The sequence below is a fragment of the Bombina bombina genome, chromosome 6, assembly GCF_027579735.1.
Source record: "Bombina bombina isolate aBomBom1 chromosome 6, aBomBom1.pri, whole genome shotgun sequence".
NCBI lineage: Eukaryota > Metazoa > Chordata > Amphibia > Anura > Bombinatoridae > Bombina > Bombina bombina.
In genome coordinates, this window is record NC_069504.1 from 170,632,009 (window position 1) to 170,650,231 (window position 18,223).

General features: G+C 37.2%; 1 protein-coding gene across 1 annotated transcript in view; it reads right to left on the reverse strand.

The window, feature by feature from the left end:
* CPED1 (cadherin like and PC-esterase domain containing 1) overlaps positions 1 to 18,223 on the reverse strand; it is a 654,007-nt gene that overhangs the window by 54,014 nt on the left and 581,770 nt on the right. Inside the window, exons 17-19 of the mRNA XM_053719194.1 lie at positions 7,066 to 7,202; positions 4,903 to 5,123; positions 236 to 337 (exon numbers count right to left, since the gene is read on the reverse strand). Of these exons, the coding sequence (XP_053575169.1) occupies positions 236 to 337; positions 4,903 to 5,123; positions 7,066 to 7,202 (460 nt within the window). The remainder of the gene's footprint in view (positions 1 to 235; positions 338 to 4,902; positions 5,124 to 7,065; positions 7,203 to 18,223) is intronic.

An 18,223-nucleotide genomic window follows, 5' to 3' on the forward strand; every position in this document is an offset into this window, starting at 1 on the left:
CTACTTCAGCAAAGAATAAGAAGAGAATGAAGCAAATTAGATAATAAATTAGAAAGTTAATGGGTTTCATGTCCCTTTAATTATTCTTGAACCTGCTCTTCAAATGCTCTCCTTCTGGAAAGTGAAAACTAAACAGTGTTCACAAAACGTTAAAAAAAGATTTAAATACAAATTTACAAATAAGAATAAAATGAATAGGTAATTATTCTACACAATATAGAATATTAAACATTACCTCTTTAATACTTTGTTAATTATTTGTAGGTGATTTGGATTAATCCACTGGACCCCACCTACAACCAGCACAGTTCGATTTGAGTTCTCAAGAGGATGTGACCTAAATCGAGAATAAGATGAAAAAGGACAGTGAATGATCTTTTTGAATACATTTACCTGAAATTCACATTACTTTTAATTTTAAAAAAGGTTTATAATCCAGAAAAGTACCACATAAACATATATACTAACTGTCCTGGGTATTGCAGAATTGTTAAAAGTTGGGTGGTTTGAAAATAAAACTCTATTACTGCCAGTGACCGGCTACTACATGATAAAATACTTAACATTAATAAAAAAAACTGTCTATTCAAATCTGTCAGAATTAATTTCCAAAGAGCCTCACAAAGCTTTTGTATGTTTTAAGGGACAGTGTACACCAATTTTCATATAACTGCATGTAATAGACACTACTATAAAGAAGAATATGCACAGATACTGATATAAAAATCCAGTAAAAACCTTTTAAAAATTGACTTAGAAGCTCCCAGTTTATCACTGTTGATGAGGTTAGGCTGGGACACCCAGTGAAAGGGGCTGGGAAAACAAGTAGAACAGTACCCCCCCCCTACCTTGCATATGAAAAGTCAGATTATAAACAATAGCAGCAAGAATCTGTAGACCTGGATCTACATCTGATACTTTGGGACTAGTTTAGGAGTCTAATCAGCACAAAATTATTAAAAAATAAGCAAAACTATTTATTGTTACAAAAACACTTCCAGGGGAGCTATATAAATGGATCATCTACAAAATATTCATGCAAATAAAAATCTTGTGTACAATGTCCGTTTAAAGACATTCCATTCTAAAAACCTTGAGATAACTGGCTTTTTAAATGGATCTGTGCCTTGCATGGGGACAGTTTGACAGAGCTGTCACAATAAATCATATCAGTAAAGTATTGATATTCAATATACAAGTCCTATTAAAGCAGTATACCTTATCCATAATACTGTACTCTCACTTTGCACAAATTCCTTTCATAAAGGAAAAGTTAAGGTTACTTTTAGACCTTGATGGCATATAGGTAACAGCAAGAAAGAAAAACCAGAAATAGAAGATAAATACAAAGAGGAAGACTGATAACAAAATAACATATATAAGGAAATGAAACAGCTCACCTCCAAACATGATATTATCCCTCCAAAAGGAGGCCACTCTTAGGCCCCTCACTAACCTAAAATAAAATCAAGATGGAGGAATAATAGTCTGAATAATAAATAAGGTCATTTAGAGACCAACAAGAGAACAGCTAGGAATATTAACAGACATGACTGAGCAATCAGCACAGGTTTATTAAAGATACGTTTCTGTTGAGTACCATTAGGCATTGAACAATAATCTTCTGGCAGAGTGAGTAAGCTGTTACAGCATACACACATTGTTAACCCCTTAATGACAACAGTACTTTTCCATTTTCTGTCCGTTTGTGACAAAGGCTATTTTTACATTTTTGCGGTGTTTGTGTTTAGCTGTAATTTTCCTCTTACTCATTTACTGTACCCACACATATTATATACCGTTTTTCTCGCCATTAAATGGACTTTCTAAAGATACCATTATTTTCATCATATCTTATAATTTACTATAAAAAATATATAAAATATGAGGAAAAAATGAAAAAAAAAACACTTTTTTTAACTTTTAGCCCCAAAATCTGTTACACATCTGCAACCACCAAAAAACACCCATGCTAAATAGTTTCTAAATTTTGTCCTGAGTTTAGAAATACCCAATGTTTACATGTTCTTTACTTTTTTTGCAAGTTATAGGGCCATAAATACAAGTAACACTTTGCTATTTCCAAACTACTTTTTTTCAAAATTACTGCTAGTTACATTGGGACACTGATATATTTCAGGAATCTCTGAATATCCCTTGACATGTATATATTTTTTTTTAGAAGACATCCCAAAGTATTGATCTAGGCCCATTTTGGTATATTTCATGCCACCATTTCACCGCCAAATGCGATCAAATATAAAAAATCGTTCACTTTTTCACAAATTTTTTCACAAACTTTAGGTTTCTCACTGAAATTGTTTACAAACAGCTTGTGCAATTATGGCAAAAATGGTTGTAAATGCTTCTCTGTTATCCCCTTTGTTCAGAAATAGCAGACATATATGGCTTTGGTGTTGCTTTTTGGTAATTAGAAGGCCGCTAAATGCCACTGCACACATACCTGTATTATGCCCAGCAGTGAAGGGGTTAATTAGGGAGCATGTAGGGAGCTTTTTGGGTCATTTTAGCTTTAGTGTAGTGTAGTAAACAACCCAAAGTATTGATCAAGGCACATTTTGGTATATTTCATGCCACCATTTCACCGCCAAATACGTTCAAATAAATTTTTTTTTTTACATTTTTCTAAATTTTTGGTTTCTTACTGAAATTATTTACAAACAGCTTGTGCAATTATGGCACAAATGGTTGTAAATGCTTCTCTGGGATCCCCTTTGTTCAGAAATAGCAGACATATATGGCTTTGGCGTTGCTTTTTGGTAATTAGAAGGCCACTAAATTCTGCTGCGCATCACACTTGTATTATGGATAGCAGTAAAGGGGTTAATTAGGTAGCTTGTAGGGAGCTTGCAGGGTTAATTTTAGCTTTAGTGTAGAGATCAGCCTCCCACCTGAAACATCAGACCCCCTGATCCCTCCCAAACAGCTATATTCCCTCCCCCACCCCATAATTGTTCCCACCATCTTAAGTACTGGCAGACTTTAGGTATATATATATATTTTTTTTTATAGCATATTTACATATGCTGCTGTATAGAATCCCCCCTTAGCCCCCAAACTCACAGATCCCCCATCAAACAGTTCTCTAACCCTCCCCCTCTAACTTAATGGGCACCATCTTGGGTACTGGCAGCTGTCTGCCAGTACCCAGTTTCTTAAAAAAAATATGCTTTTATTGTTTTTTGGACTTTTTTTCCCATTTTCTGTAGTGTAGCTTCCCCCCCCCCCAGAACCCTTCGATCATTTATTGAATTAAAATCCCCCCTTTTCTCCCAATTTTGAAATACATGTTTTCTGTAGTGCGCCCCCGGACACTGCCGCATCTGATCCGGCCTCCGATCCCGCCCCCCTCCAAATCACAGGCCCTTGGCAGGCCGCCCACCCACCTCCCTGCCTTGCTCCCACCCACCAACGACGCTCCGGTGCAGAGAGGGACACAGAGTGGCTCTCTCTGCATCGGAGGCTTGTAAAGGGGTATTGCAGGATGCCTCCATATGGAGGCATCACTGCAATACCCTCAGAGCTGCTGGAAGCGATTGTGATCGCTTCCAGCACTCTGTTAGACAACTGACGTACCAGGTACGTCTATTGTCATTAACTGCTTGTTAATGCATGACGTACCTGGTACGTCAGTTGTCATTAAGGGGTTAAAGGGACATTGTACACTAGATTTTTCTTTGCATACATGTCTTGTAAACAATCCATTTATATAGCCCACCTGGGAGTAAAAATCTGTAAAAATGTATTGTTTTACTTATTTTTAAATAACATTGTGCAAAGTGAACCTTAAAGGGACATTAAACACTAAATAAATGCTAGATAGAATGATGCATTCAAGAAAAGATTAGTCTGAGAATAACACATAGATTTATTTTTAACGTTTCATTAGATGTTTAAATATTGACAAAATAAGTGTAACGTTTTAGTGTCTATAAAACATTTTGTAACGTTATATTACTTTCTCTGCTGTGGCCAATTAGGGATAGTTATAAATAGGTCACTAGAGTGTGCAGCCAATGGCTGTGTAGAATATAACAGTGTTCTGCACTTCCATTTCTAACGGGAACTGAAATGCTCACAATTTTAGAATGGAACTACGGGAAAAGGGGACAAAATAAATAATAAACGTATATTGCAGAGTATATATATATATATATATATATATTTATGATTTACAATGTTATCTGACAATCTTAAAGTGTTTAATGTCCCTTTAAAATTGAAAATGACTACAAGGCTTTTCACTTAAAATAAAAATTTCATATCATTTCAATTTTTTGTTTTTTATAATTAACCTAATCAATCTTTCAAATGCTTCATTAAAATCATAACTAGACATTTAAATGATCAGATTTAGTTTGTGTATAAGTTTCATAGTTTTAACTATATTTTAACTTTTAATTAAAAAGCTATGGTTTATTAACATGTGAGCTGATCATGCTCAAGAAACTTAACCTTGAAAAAGAAATACCTTGCAAACAGCCAAGACATATTATTCAGAATAGGCAAAGATGAGAAAATTCAAGAAGCCAAAAAAACAAAACCCTTTGAAAAACAGCCAAAAACCCCCCAAGTATTCTGATCAACTGGCTTCCCATTGCTAAATTGTCTTCATGCAAGATAGGGTCTGTTTACCAAACACATTTGAAAACCATCAGATAAATAAGTTATGGTGGGGGTGACACATGTTGGCATGGATTCAAATTTGAAAAACTTAAGAAATATTATTTATGTTCACATGAACTGGAATCTAATATATTTTGGCAAGAGAATTCTGATGGACTAGAATGTGGCCATAATTAGAAATACATATTATCAATCACTCATTAATAAGATAAGAGGCAGGGCGTTGAACAATCCCATAAAGCATTTGGTTATTACCTTTCAATGAGTTGCTCCAGTGCTTTTTCAAATGTTGGCCTTTGTGTGACATTAATCCAAAACTGTGGATAGTAAGAATAACTGATAAATGTTTTCCCATTATTTATGTTGTTATAGAATTTCATGTCATGAGACTTCTGCCACTCTTGCAAAGTTTCATTTAATCGTTCCATCAGGTAGTACATCATTCCTCTGTTAGTAGAGTCTCCAATAAATAGAATCTGGATAATTAGATAGAAAAAAAAAATGCATTATTACATTGTAGTTATAATAGCCAATACAAATATGAGGACATTCATACAATTTTCCCACAAAATAAAATAATAAAATAAATAATCCAAATATCTTAATACAGTACAAAAAAAGGAGCACTCAAGATAAAATGTAGTGTTTATTTTGAAATTAAAATGTCACCATTATTCCAAACGTTTTGGTGTTCACTGACATTTTTTTCAATGGTATGTCGATATGGACCGAAATGGTATGTCGATATGGACCACATATCGACAAACAATTCAAAAAAGGTGTTAGTGAACACTGATATATTTGGAATAATGATAACATTTTAATACAAAATATCCCTGAGTAGTCTTATAATACTGACAAGGCCTCTTATAGAATCTCGCAGAGAGCTTTAGAGAATTGAGCCCTTTAGCTTTCCAGATTTAGAACTATCACATGCATAATGTACAGTTGCATAAAACCATTTTGAAGGTAACTTTACCTTAAATTCTGCTTATCTAATTAAGATGCTTTTCAATAAAGCATCTGTTTAGTTTCTATAACAATACCCAATAATAAGAAGACCCAACTGAAGATTTTGCCGCAGATGTGGTTTCCAGGTGTTGGATATTTAACTGATGTATATAAATTTTAAAAAGCAGATGCGTAAATGCTCAGTTTTGCTATGGCCCCAAGTGGGCTGATGTAATGGGGCCTGTAAGGGAGTCACAAAGGGATAAGAACTTCATTTTGGACAATGGAGTACAGCAGCTAGACCCAGCACTCTACTCATCATCTCTCTCCCTGCACTGATACACCCTGTGAATGGTGCATGTGTGGCAGCACACAGAAAGTGGCAACACAGCAAGAATCAGGAAGCAACCAGTATGGTAACTTTAGAGTCATAGGGGCCTATCTATCAAGCTCCGAAAGGAGCTTGACGGCCCGTGTTTCTGGCGAGTCTTCAGACTTGCCAGAAACTGCAGTTATGAAGCAGCGGTTACAAAGACCGCTGCTCCATAAGCCTGTCCACCTGCTCTGAGCAGGTGGACAGGAATCGCAACACTTCAACCCGATCGAGTACAATCGGGTTGATTGACACCCCCTGCTGGTGGCCCATTGGCAGCGAGTCTGCAGGGGGCCTTTTGCTCTCCGCATTCAGCGATGTCTTGCGGACCTGATCCGCACTGTCGGATCAGGTCCGCAAAACATTTCTTAAATATGCCTCATAGGCTCTGATGTGGTTGTGTGGCTGAGAGATAGTGCAGAATTATGAGGTCCAATCTGAGGTTTTATGAGAGTATAAATATGAGAGGCGCTGCACAGTCTTGGGGTGTGTTCTGAAGTGTGATGTAGGCATTTGGCTGAGAAGGGTGGCATGTCCAGGGCTTTAGCTGAGGTCTTACATTGGTGTATAAATGAGAGGTACTCAATGACAATGAGATCTGATATGAGGTCATCTGTGGGAATATGGCTCAATTGCTGTAAGGCTGTGGGTCTAATTTCAGATCTGATCATTAACCTATCATGCATTATCCTATGTATCAATCCCATTCAATTTCTGGTTGTTCACATTTTTTGTGTGGAGTAAATGATGCCACCCTGATTGCCAACTTGACAAAAAAAATTGGGAAGTGTTTACTTTATTTTATTTCCTAAAAAAAAAAATCAATTTTCTTTAGTTTATAAGTATAAATAATCATAACTGGAATTAAATATTTAAGCCAATTTCATTGTAGCATTCAAAAGTTATGAGTGATGGAAAAATAGCATTTAATAAGGAAAATCATTTGAGCTCTGGCCAGTTTCTCCTAAAATGAACTTTGTCATGCAGTTCTTTAGTTAGCAATTCAGCATTTTTTTCTAAAAAGAAAACTGGGTGAAAGAGAGTAATAGTAATCATTACTAAAGCTACATATAAACCGGCTAGATATACTCTACCTTTCTTTCTTTCAAGCACTGTTGCAATTCATTTTTTAATAAGACGGGGTGTTGACAATTATAGGGTTGCCAGGATATGGCTCGCCAATCACATGTTCTGTTATCAGTACAGCTCAGACAAGGAACAATCCATTGGCCTGAAACAAAATTTTTTTTATATAAATTAAGAAAGCATTGTAACAAATGTCATTCTATAGATTCCAAATAGGCCATACATTTGTTAGTTCTGAAAATACAATTATAGTTTTCATATATTTATATAATTGTTGAAATACAAATATATCATATTCATGACAAGCTGGGTTTTAGAGTTTGCTTATTATCTTCGATGGAAAAAGTATGGTTACAAATATATTCCCTTCCACATCCATATGAATTCAATTATCTTTATTAACAGAAAAAAAACACAAATGCAACATATAAGAATGTGAAGTTCTCTGCAATATATAATTATATAAAATATTAATAAAATATTTTGCAAACAAACTTCATAGCAATAATTAATTGCTGCTAATAGTATAATCAGAAGATATATAGAAAATTGCAAGCTGAAAAAAACAGAACAATAAATAATTTTTAAAATTCAACACAGTGCGGATCAGGTCCGACAGACATCGCTGAATACGGCGAGCAATACGCTCGCCGTATTCAGCATTGCACCAGCAGCTCACAAGAGCTGCTGGTGCAACGCCGCCCCCTGCAGACTCGCGGCCACCAGCAGGGGGTGTCAATCAACCCGATCGTACTCGATCGGGTTGATTTCCGGCGTGATGTCTGTCAGGCGGACAGGTTATGGAGCAGCAGTCTTTGTGACCGCTGCTTCATAACTGCTGTTTCTGGCGAGTCTGAAGACTCGCCAGAAACAGGGGCCATCAAGCTCCTTACTATTCACCTTAAACATTTCATGAAATTCAGAATCATAGCTATTATTCAATAAAATAAAAATAAAATAATTATTTAATATACTAAAAAAAACAAACAGCCATATTCCCTTTTATTTAATAAAACAAACAATACCTGTAGCAGCGAATGCAGCATATCATGGAAATACATCTGCTGAAGAATGGATACTAACAGGTCAATGTATAACGTAGCAGGCAAATAAGCTATTCCAGCAAATAACAACATAGCATGAACAACTGGCACCGCTAAGCTGCAGCAGTTTAGTTACACAAACTGATTCAAGTATATGGCAAACAAGGTAGCAAAAATAAGAGCTACTGCAAGACTGGATAAGATTACCAAGAGCACATTTCAGGAAGCAAAGCAGGATAATACATAGGCATTTAACCAGTTTTCAATAAACAGTAACGCAGTCCAGAAAAACAGTAGAGCCATACACAGAAATTCAGACAATGAGAGGCTAAACTGTACAAGAAGCAAACATCAGGCTAGAGTAAACAGTCATACATGAATATTCAGGCATAGGTAGAGTCATGATCCAAAAGCAGGGCAAGAGACAGTATTAAGAGACAAGATTTAGCAAATAATGATAATGACAGACTGACTCCAAAGACTTGAGGATAGCATTGTGAGAGAGAAGCTTTTAAGATTCACTCCAAGCAACACCTGTATTCATTCACTTGTGAACAAATCTGAAACTCAGCAAGAACTGCAGATACAAAGAAAGTATTATTTATATTGCAATATTAAAACTTATGTTTGATTCTGTGTTGATGATATTTTTATGCTCATACAGGTATGTGTAATTAGGAAACCAAGAACACAATACACATCCTGTAACAAGGGTAAAAAAAAAAACCTATACCCAAAGACTAAAGTTGCTGAAAAACAGTCACTTGGATTAGCATAATAAAGTATGCTACTCCTGCAGGACCTTACACCCTCATCCCTGGTAGTATACGGCCGCTTCTAGTCTGTTTAACTGCATATTAAATTGCCTGTAAACAGGAAAATGCAGATGTATATAATATATAAATTAAAGCTTCCAGGGTACCCTGATGTCAGGATCATGCTATTCTTACTCTATCCTCCTCACCTGCAGTTACCTCCTTCCTCAAAACTCCTCCCACTTCCACTTTAAGTTTGTGCTGCACCTAATCACAGGTGCTTAGTATTTTGTCTTTGGTGCTACCTTTGGACATTATCCTGAGCTCCTTGCTGATTTTCACACAAGGAATCTATGCTCTCACTGAGACTGTCTTCTGCTACAGAAGTTTGCCTGACTTATGCTTTAATCGATTCATCCGTGTGAAGTACCTCCGTTTACTATTGGATTCCAACCTGGGTGATTAACATTCTAATCCTGTGTGTATCGTTCTCTCTGAACCTGTCAGCAGCAGTTACCTTTCTTCCTGTGCAGCAGCACTCATAACCTTACAGGAACTGACTTCTCCGTAACCGCCTGGCTATCTACTCCTCTCCTATTAATCTGATGTCTATATAAGCTGGACTGTAACCTGCGTTCCTGTTTACTCTCTGTGATCTTACTCACATAACTGTTTGTGTACTTTCTCAGAATACAAACCGAGTCCTTTACTGACTCCTCCTCTTTCCGACCAACCTCCACACAGAGAATTATCTCCTTGCTACGTCAGCTATGACACTGTTTCTCAGCTACTCGAGTAACAAACCAGTCATACTTGGTCACAGAACCTCCGCTCCCCTCAAGATGTGTTGTCTTTCAGCTACTCTGCTGTAATGGTTGCTGAGCAAGTGTTCCAAAATTGATTTCCTCTAATGCATAGATCTAGATTAGTCGTATATATATTTCTGAAGCAAGGTAATTCCTCATATACTTGGGAGTTAAGAGAAGTATGTTGTGTCCTTGCATTACTGTTACTAAATAATTAAACAGTTAAAGAACAGCTAACTAAATTCATTTAACCCATTATTATCCTACTTAAAGTGATAGTAGGCTTAAATGGGAAGGTGATACAAAATAACACATTTAAAAGATATATACATACCTTAAGGAAACTTCTTTAAGTACTTTGGTTTGTAATTCTAGCAAACTGTGGTCCACCAGTGATAAGAGCTTTACATAATACTAAGCCAGAAAAAATGGATACTGCAGAATTACCACAGATTGTGTACAATCTATCACAACGTGTCGATCAGTTGGGCCAAGGATTAAGAGATCTTGAGATCGATAACCAATCCCTTAGGAAGATTATCAGGGATTCCATGTCTCAAAAACCAACACAACCTGAGCCTCTGCCTGAACCTATTGTATCACTTCCAGACACATTTTCTGTAGACAGAAAACAATACCGCCACTTTAAAAATGCCTGCTTACTCAGTTATTTTCAGTTTAAAGCCTAAAACCTATAACACTGAGAGGATTAAGGTTCTAACTATTATCTCATTCCTGAGAGGAGAGCCTAGGGTTTGGGCCGACTCATTCTTCGAACATGAGGATCCCATCCTTGGATCCCTTGACGAATTCCTCACCAATCTAGAAAATTATATTCTGATATCAATATTCAAATGACTGCTGAAGCATCTATGCGTAGCCTAAAACAAGGCAAACGAGCAGTCGAGGACTATATCACAGATTTCAAGCAATGTACCACTGACTCACAGTGGAACCCCATTGCATTAAGGAACCAGTTCAGGTTAGGATTATCTGAACAAATTAAAGACGAACTAGCAAGGACTGACCTTCCTAAAACTTTAGAGTCACTAATGAAATTATCTATTCAAATTGACCGAAGAGTCAGAAAAAGGAGAGCTGAACGCTTTCATACGGAACAACCAATTCGTACCTTTCCTACTCTTACCTAATCACCAAAGATTGATTCAAAGAATACTGCAGAGCCTATGGAGATTGGTTTGGCTAGGGGACCATTGTCTCCAGTGGAACGGATTTGTAGAAGAACAAATAATTTGTGCATGTACTGTGCTAACCCTAACCATACAGTCAAAGACTGCCCAGCTCTCTCGAGATCAAAGAAAAGTAAGTCAACTAATGTTTATTCCTCACAGACTGTTGTAAATAATCCAGCTTACTGTACCCTTTCTCTGTTTTTACAGTGGGATCAGTCCAATCTCTCCACTGAGGTCATCTTGGATTCAGGAACCTATGGCAATTTTATCAATAGTGCTCTTGTAAAAACAAATACAATTCCTGTTGTGTTAAAGCATAAAGCTGTCTCTGTTTGTGTTATTAATGGTTCCACTATAGCTACTGGTCCTATTATACATCAAACTATACCGCTGTTAGTCAAGACCACCTCTGGTCATACTGAGTATTTAGAATTTGATGTTCTACCCTCACCTCTTTTTCCTATTGTTTAAGGCATGTCTTGGCTACAGAAACATCAACCTGCTATAGACTGGAGCTGTCTCAAAGTCTCTTTTTCTTCCTCATATTGTCTAGGTACTTGTTTCCCTCAACCTTTATGTTTACAGGTTTTAGAACCTAGTTTCAAACTTCCTGATGAATATGTGGACTTTACTGATGTCTTCAGCAAAAAGGAAGATGAATTCTTACCTCCCCATTGTGTATATGATTGCCCAATAGACATCCAACAAGGGGCTACAATTCCATGTGGGCAGTTATACCCACTCAGTCAACCTGAACTAGAGCACCTCAAACCTCACCTAGAAGAAAATTTGCAGAAAGGCTTCATCAGACCTTCTACATCCTCCGCAGGTGCTGGACTCTTTTTTGTAAAAAACAAAGACAACTCTCTACGTCCCATCACCAACTACCGAGAATTGAACAAGAAAACCATAAAAAAACGCTACCCACTCCCGTTGATTCCTGAACTTTTTGAACGACTTCACGAAGCTAAGATTTTTACCAAATTAGACTTACAAGGAGCATATAATTTAGTACGAATCAGAGAAGGGGAATGGTTGACAGCGTTCAGAACTAGGTATGGTCTCTTTGAGTACCTAGTGATGCCTTTCGGGTTGTGTAACGCCCCTGCTACCTTCCAGTACTTTATAAACGACGTGTTTAGGGATTTGTTGGATATATGTCTTGTCGTGTACTTAGACGACATACTAATCTACTCTAGAACATTTGAAGAACATACTTGGGAACCTTCATGCAATATCCATGCCCCTAAGTTGCTTTCTTTGTTTTATCACAAGAATCCTGACCGACCTGGTCCATAAGCTGCGGAGCAGCTTCCTTGAGGAGAGGGTCATGTCAGGCTCATGCTATTCTTACTCTATCCTCCTCACCTGCAGTTACCTCCTCCCACTTCCCCTTTAAGTTTGTGCTGCACCTAATCACAGGTGCTTAGTATTTTGTGTTTGGTGCTACCTTTGGACATTATCCTGAGCTCCTTGCTGATTTTCACACAAGGAATCTACGCTCTCACTGAGACTGTCTTCCGCTACAGAAGTTTGCCTGACTTATGCTTTAATCGATCCATCCGTGTGAAGTACCTCCATTTACTATTGGACTCCAACCTGGGTGATTAACATTCTAATCCTGTGTGTATCTTTCTCTCTGAACCTGTCAGCAGCAGTTACCTTTCTTCCTGTGCAGCAGCACTCATAACCTTACAGGAACTGACTTCTCCATAACCGTCTGGCTATCTACTCCTCTCCTATTAATCTGATGTCTATATAAGCTGGACTGTAATATGCATTCATGTTTACTCTCTGTGATCTTACTCACATACCTGTTTGTGTACTTTCTCTTTATAACGGAATACAAACCCAGTCCTTTACTGACTCCTCCTCTTTCCGACCAACCTCCACACATAGAATTATCTCCTTGCTACGTAAGCTGTGACACTGTTTCTCAGCTACTCGAGTAACAAACCAGTCATACTTGGTCATAGAACCTCCGCTCCCCTCAAGATGTGTTGTCTTTCAGCTACTCTGCTGTAATGGTTGCTGAGCAAGTGTTCCAAAATTGATTTCCTCTAATGCATAGATCTAGATTAGTCGTATATATATTTCTGAAGCAAGGTAATTCCTCATATACTTGGGAGTTAAGAGAAGTATGTTGTGTCCTTGCATTACTGTTACTAAATAATTAAACAGTTAAAGAACAGCTAACTAAATTCATTTAACCCATTATTATCCTACTTAAAGTGATAGTAGGCTTAAAGGGGAAGGTGATAAAAAATAACACATTTAAAAGGTATATATATACCTTAAGGAAACTTCTTTAAGTACTTTGGTTTGTAATTCTAGCAAACTGTGGTCCACCAGTGATAAGAGCTTTACATAATACTAAGCCAGAAAAAATGGATACTGCAGAATTACCACAGATTGTGTACAATCTATCACAACGTGTAGATCAGTTGGGTCAAGGATTAAGAGATCTTGAGATCGAAAACCAATCCCTTAGGAAGATTATCAGGGATTCCATGTCTCAAATACCAACAGAACCTGAGCCTCTGCCTGAACCTATTGTATCACTTCCAGACACATTTTCTGTAGACAGAAAACAATACCGCCACTTTAAAAATGCCTGCTTACTCAGTCCTTTTCAGTTTAAAGCCTAAAACCTATAACACTGAGAGGATTAAGGTTCTAACTATTATCTCATTCCTGAGAGGAGAGCCTAGGGTTTGGGCCGACTCATTCTTCGAACATGAGGATCCCATCCTTGGATCCCTTGACGAATTCCTCACCAATCTAGACAAATTATATTCTGATATCAATATTCAAATGACTGCTGAAGCATCTATGCGTAGCCTAAAACAAGGCAAACGAGCAGTCGAGGACTATATCACAGATTTCAAGCAATGTACCACTGACTCACAGTGGAACCCCATTGCATTAAGGAACCAGTTCAGGTTAGGATTATCTGAACAAATTAAAGACGAACTAGCAAGGACTGACCTTCCTAAAACTTTAGAGCCACTAATGAAATTATCTATTCAAATTGACCGAAGAGTCAGAAAAAGGAGGGCTGAAGGCTTTCATACGGAACAACCAATTCGTACCTTTCCTACTCTTACCTAATCACCAAAGATTGGTTTGGCTGGGGGACCATTGTCTCCAGTGGAATGGATTTGTAGAAGAACAAATAATTTGTGCATGTGCTGTGCTAACCCTAACCATACAGTCAAAGACTGCCCAGCTCTCTCGAGAACAAAGAAAAGTAAGTCAACTAACGTTTATTCCTCACAGACTGTTGTAAATAATCCAGCTTAATGTACCCTTTCTCTGTTTTTACAGTGGGATCAGTCCAATCTCTCCACTGAGGTCATCTTGGATTCAGGAACCTATGGCAATTTTATCAATAGTGCTCTTGTAAAAACAAATACAATTCCTGTTGTGTTAAAGCATAAAGCTGTCTCTGTTCGTGTTATTAATGGTTCCACTATAGCTACTGGTCCTATTATACATCAAACTATACCGCTGTTAGTCAAGACCACCTCTGGTCATACTGAGTATTTAGAATTTGATGTTCTACCCTCACCTCTTTTTCCTATTGTTTAAGGCATGTCTTGGCTACAGAAACATCAACCTGCTATAGACTGGAGCTGTCTCAAAGTCTCTTTTTCTTCCTCATATTGTCTAGGTTCTTGTTTCCCTCAACCTTTATGTTTACAGGTTTTAGAACTTAGTTTCAAACTTCCTGATGAATATGTGGATAACTGATGTCTTCAGCAAAAAGGAAGATGAATTCTTACCTCCCCATTGTGTATATGATTGCCCAATAGACATCCAACCAGGGGCTACAATTCCATGTGGACTCCAACCTGGGTGATTAACATTCTAATCCTGTGTGTATCTTTCTCTCTGAGCCTGTCAGCAGCAGTTAACTTTCTTCCTGTGCAACAGCGCTCATAACCTTACAGGAACTGACTTCTCCGTAACCGTCTGGCTATCTACTCCTCTCCTATTAATCTGATGTCTATATAAGCTGGACTGTAACCTGCGTTCCTGTTTACTCTCTAGGATGTTACTCACATAACTGTTTGTGTACTTTCTCTTTATCACAAAATACAAACCGAGTCTGTAACTGACTCCTCCTCTTTCCGACCAACCTCCACACAGAGAATTCTCTTCTTGCTACGTCAGCTGTGACACTGTTTCTCAGCTACTCAAGTAACAAACCAGTCAAACTTGGTCACAGAACCTCCACTCCCCTCAAGGTGTGTTGTCTTTCAGCTATTCTGCTGTAACGGTTGCTGAGCAAGTGTTCCAAAATTGAGTTCCTCTAATACATAGATCTAGATTAGTCGTATATATTTCTGAAGCAAGGTAATTCCTCATATACTTGGGAGTTAAGAGAAGTATGTTGTGTCCTTGCATTACTGTTACTAAATAAATAAACAGTTAAGGAACAGCTAACTAAATTCATTTAACCCCTTATTATCCTACTTAAAGTGATAGTAGGCTTAAAGGGGAAGGTGATACAAAATAACACATTTAAAGGTATATACACACCTTAAGGAAACTTCTTTAAGTACTTTTGTTTGTAATTCTAGCAAACTGTGGTCCACCAGTGATAAGAGCTTTACACCTCATGAAGGGCCCCTAGGAGAAGAAAACTTATTGAACCATTGAGTATTGGTGCACTTTATTTGCCTTGTGCTTTCCTCTTTTGTAACACAGTTGGATTACTTTGATTACTTGGATTATCATACTACAAATCTAGTTATTCTGGAAGCTTCAACTGACATACTATATTCTTTAATATTAGTTGAGCAGCCTATAGCACTGCTGACTAATTGAAGTTACCCATTTGAAACTTTCCAAAGTGTACTTTGAGCTATTATGAATCCTAAATGATTGGCTGAAGAGCTTGCAACAGGCACATCATAGTTAATACTACGCTGTTTGATATGCGCAATCTGCATTGGTGGATCTCGGACTCTTCTCAACATCTTCTTTTAACACTTTTAACAGATGGGATTCATATACACCCATGGAACGCCCATGTTCAGTCAATTTTACAAAAAAACAACAATTACGATTTGTATTTTGTACTTATAAGTATGAATTTCTTGCTATTTTTCTTAATCCAGTGCACTTCAATTTTGATTTATGCTGTGCATAGTTAATATGATGCATTCTGGTGTAAAAGACACACCAATGTTACGTTTTTGATAAAATATAACTTTTGGTGAATAATTTTTTTTAAATTTTTGATGCACCTTTTTTTCCCTGCTTACTTTTGTGCGAATGGCTCAATTATTCCTTTTGTATGATATTTAAAATACAAATTTTATTGTGCACTTTTCATATGAAAATGAAGTGTACGGCCCTTAGATAGACACCCTGTTTTCAGTATTAAAAGAAGATCATTCCACCAGGTAAATAGAAGTACTGGCGAGCATTCTTTAATAATCTCGCCAGCCCAGAGACCTTTAGATCATTGAGTCCTCAATCACAGGACATTTATATGGCCATACAGCCTGACAGCCTGTTTGGATTGCTGTTTATTGTTCCTGGACTCTTACAGAACTTTTCGTTCTAGCATCTTCCCACAGAGCTCTACATTTTTTTAGTTATAAAATCCTGGCCAGGTGGCACACAATCCAGTATACAAATGGAGTGGGAGAGGGACACAGACTGGAGTATTATAGCAAGAACTAAATACGCAAAGAGCTCTGATGAAAGGTATATTTTTTATGACTTAAAGGGATAGGAGAGTTAAAATTAAACTTGAATGATTCAGATTAATAGTTATTATACACTTTTATATTAACTTCTAATGTCACATGTACTTTGTCCTCTTGGTATATATACTTTGTTGAATGCATTACTAGGAGCTATCTGCTCTCCTTGCTACTTGGCATTTGAAGAAGCATTATAATTAACTACAATCATGTTATAACAATACTGAATTCAAATCAATTAATTGTCTGCAATTATATCTTAATTACCAATTATAAATTGCTTTATTACATCATGAAAATCCAAATGATCAATGTGGTATGTTGAGGACATTTACTTCTCTGTTTGCTGTGTAACCCGACCAAACACATGAACAATATAACGTTTAATGAAACACAACATATAACAAATAAACATAAATGCTCAGATGTTAGCGCGCATTATATTTGCACATCCCATCCAAGTAGTTATGCCAAGGTAAATACTCTAATAAGAAGAATCTGTGCAGAACAGATCTGAGAAAGTCCAATACAAGCAGCAGTTGTGAATACACAAACATCTACCTTAGGGGGTCTGCTTTAACTTTAAATCAGGTTTCATGGAGATCTAATTTTACAAAAAGCAGCTCTACATATTTTACTTTTGCAAATATATTTCCTTTTTCCTTACCCTAATACCTATCTTTGCACCACTCTTTATATACAAAGTATTTTATATCCTTATACGTTTTATAATTAGGGTAGCAAGTAGGTTTGGTACATTTTTTGAAGGCTGACTATAAATTTAGCTTTTCATAAAGGAGATCCTGTATCTAATGTTGCTATCATTGCATACATACGAAAAGCAATTAAACATAATAAATGTATAGATATATGAACTAGTAAGAAGTTTACATCTGAGCACAACTGATATTGCAGTATACATGTTTAAAGGCTGAGCAAGACAACTCCCCTATGTGCTGGTGTATTTAGACAAACTTCTATAAGGTTGACAAAGAAAAGCAGTATGTATGTAAGCAGAATGTATGTAAGCAGAATGTATGTAAGCAGTATGTATGTAAGCAGAATGTATGTAAGCAGAATGTATGTAAGCAGTATGTATGTAAGCAGAATGTATGTAAGCAGAATGTATGTAAGCAGAATGTATGTAAGCAGAATGTATGCTTTAAAAGATATTGAAATGACAAACAAATTATAGGGGCCGATTTATCAAATGCCGGGCGGATATACGCCCGGCATCGCTAAATGCTGACAGCATACGCTGTCGGCATTTAACATTGCACAAGCAGTTCTAGTGAAATGCTTGTGCAATGCCGCCCCCTGCACATTTGCAGCAAGGGGTGTCAATCATCCCGATCGGATCAGAGGAGGTGGACGAGTTAAGGAGCAGCGGTCTTATGACTGCTGCTTCTTATCTTATGTTTCCGACGAGCCGGAAACATTGGGGGTAGATGCAGCATCCGCTGCTTGGTTAATCTACCCCATAGTGTTATCCTTAAAGGGACAGTCAAGTCAAAATATAACTTTCATGATCCAGATAGAGCACCCAAGTATAAACAACTTCCCAATTTACTTCCATTATCTATATGTGCACAATCTTTTTTTATATGCACAGTTTCTGAGGCAACAGCTCCAACTGAGCATGTTCAAGA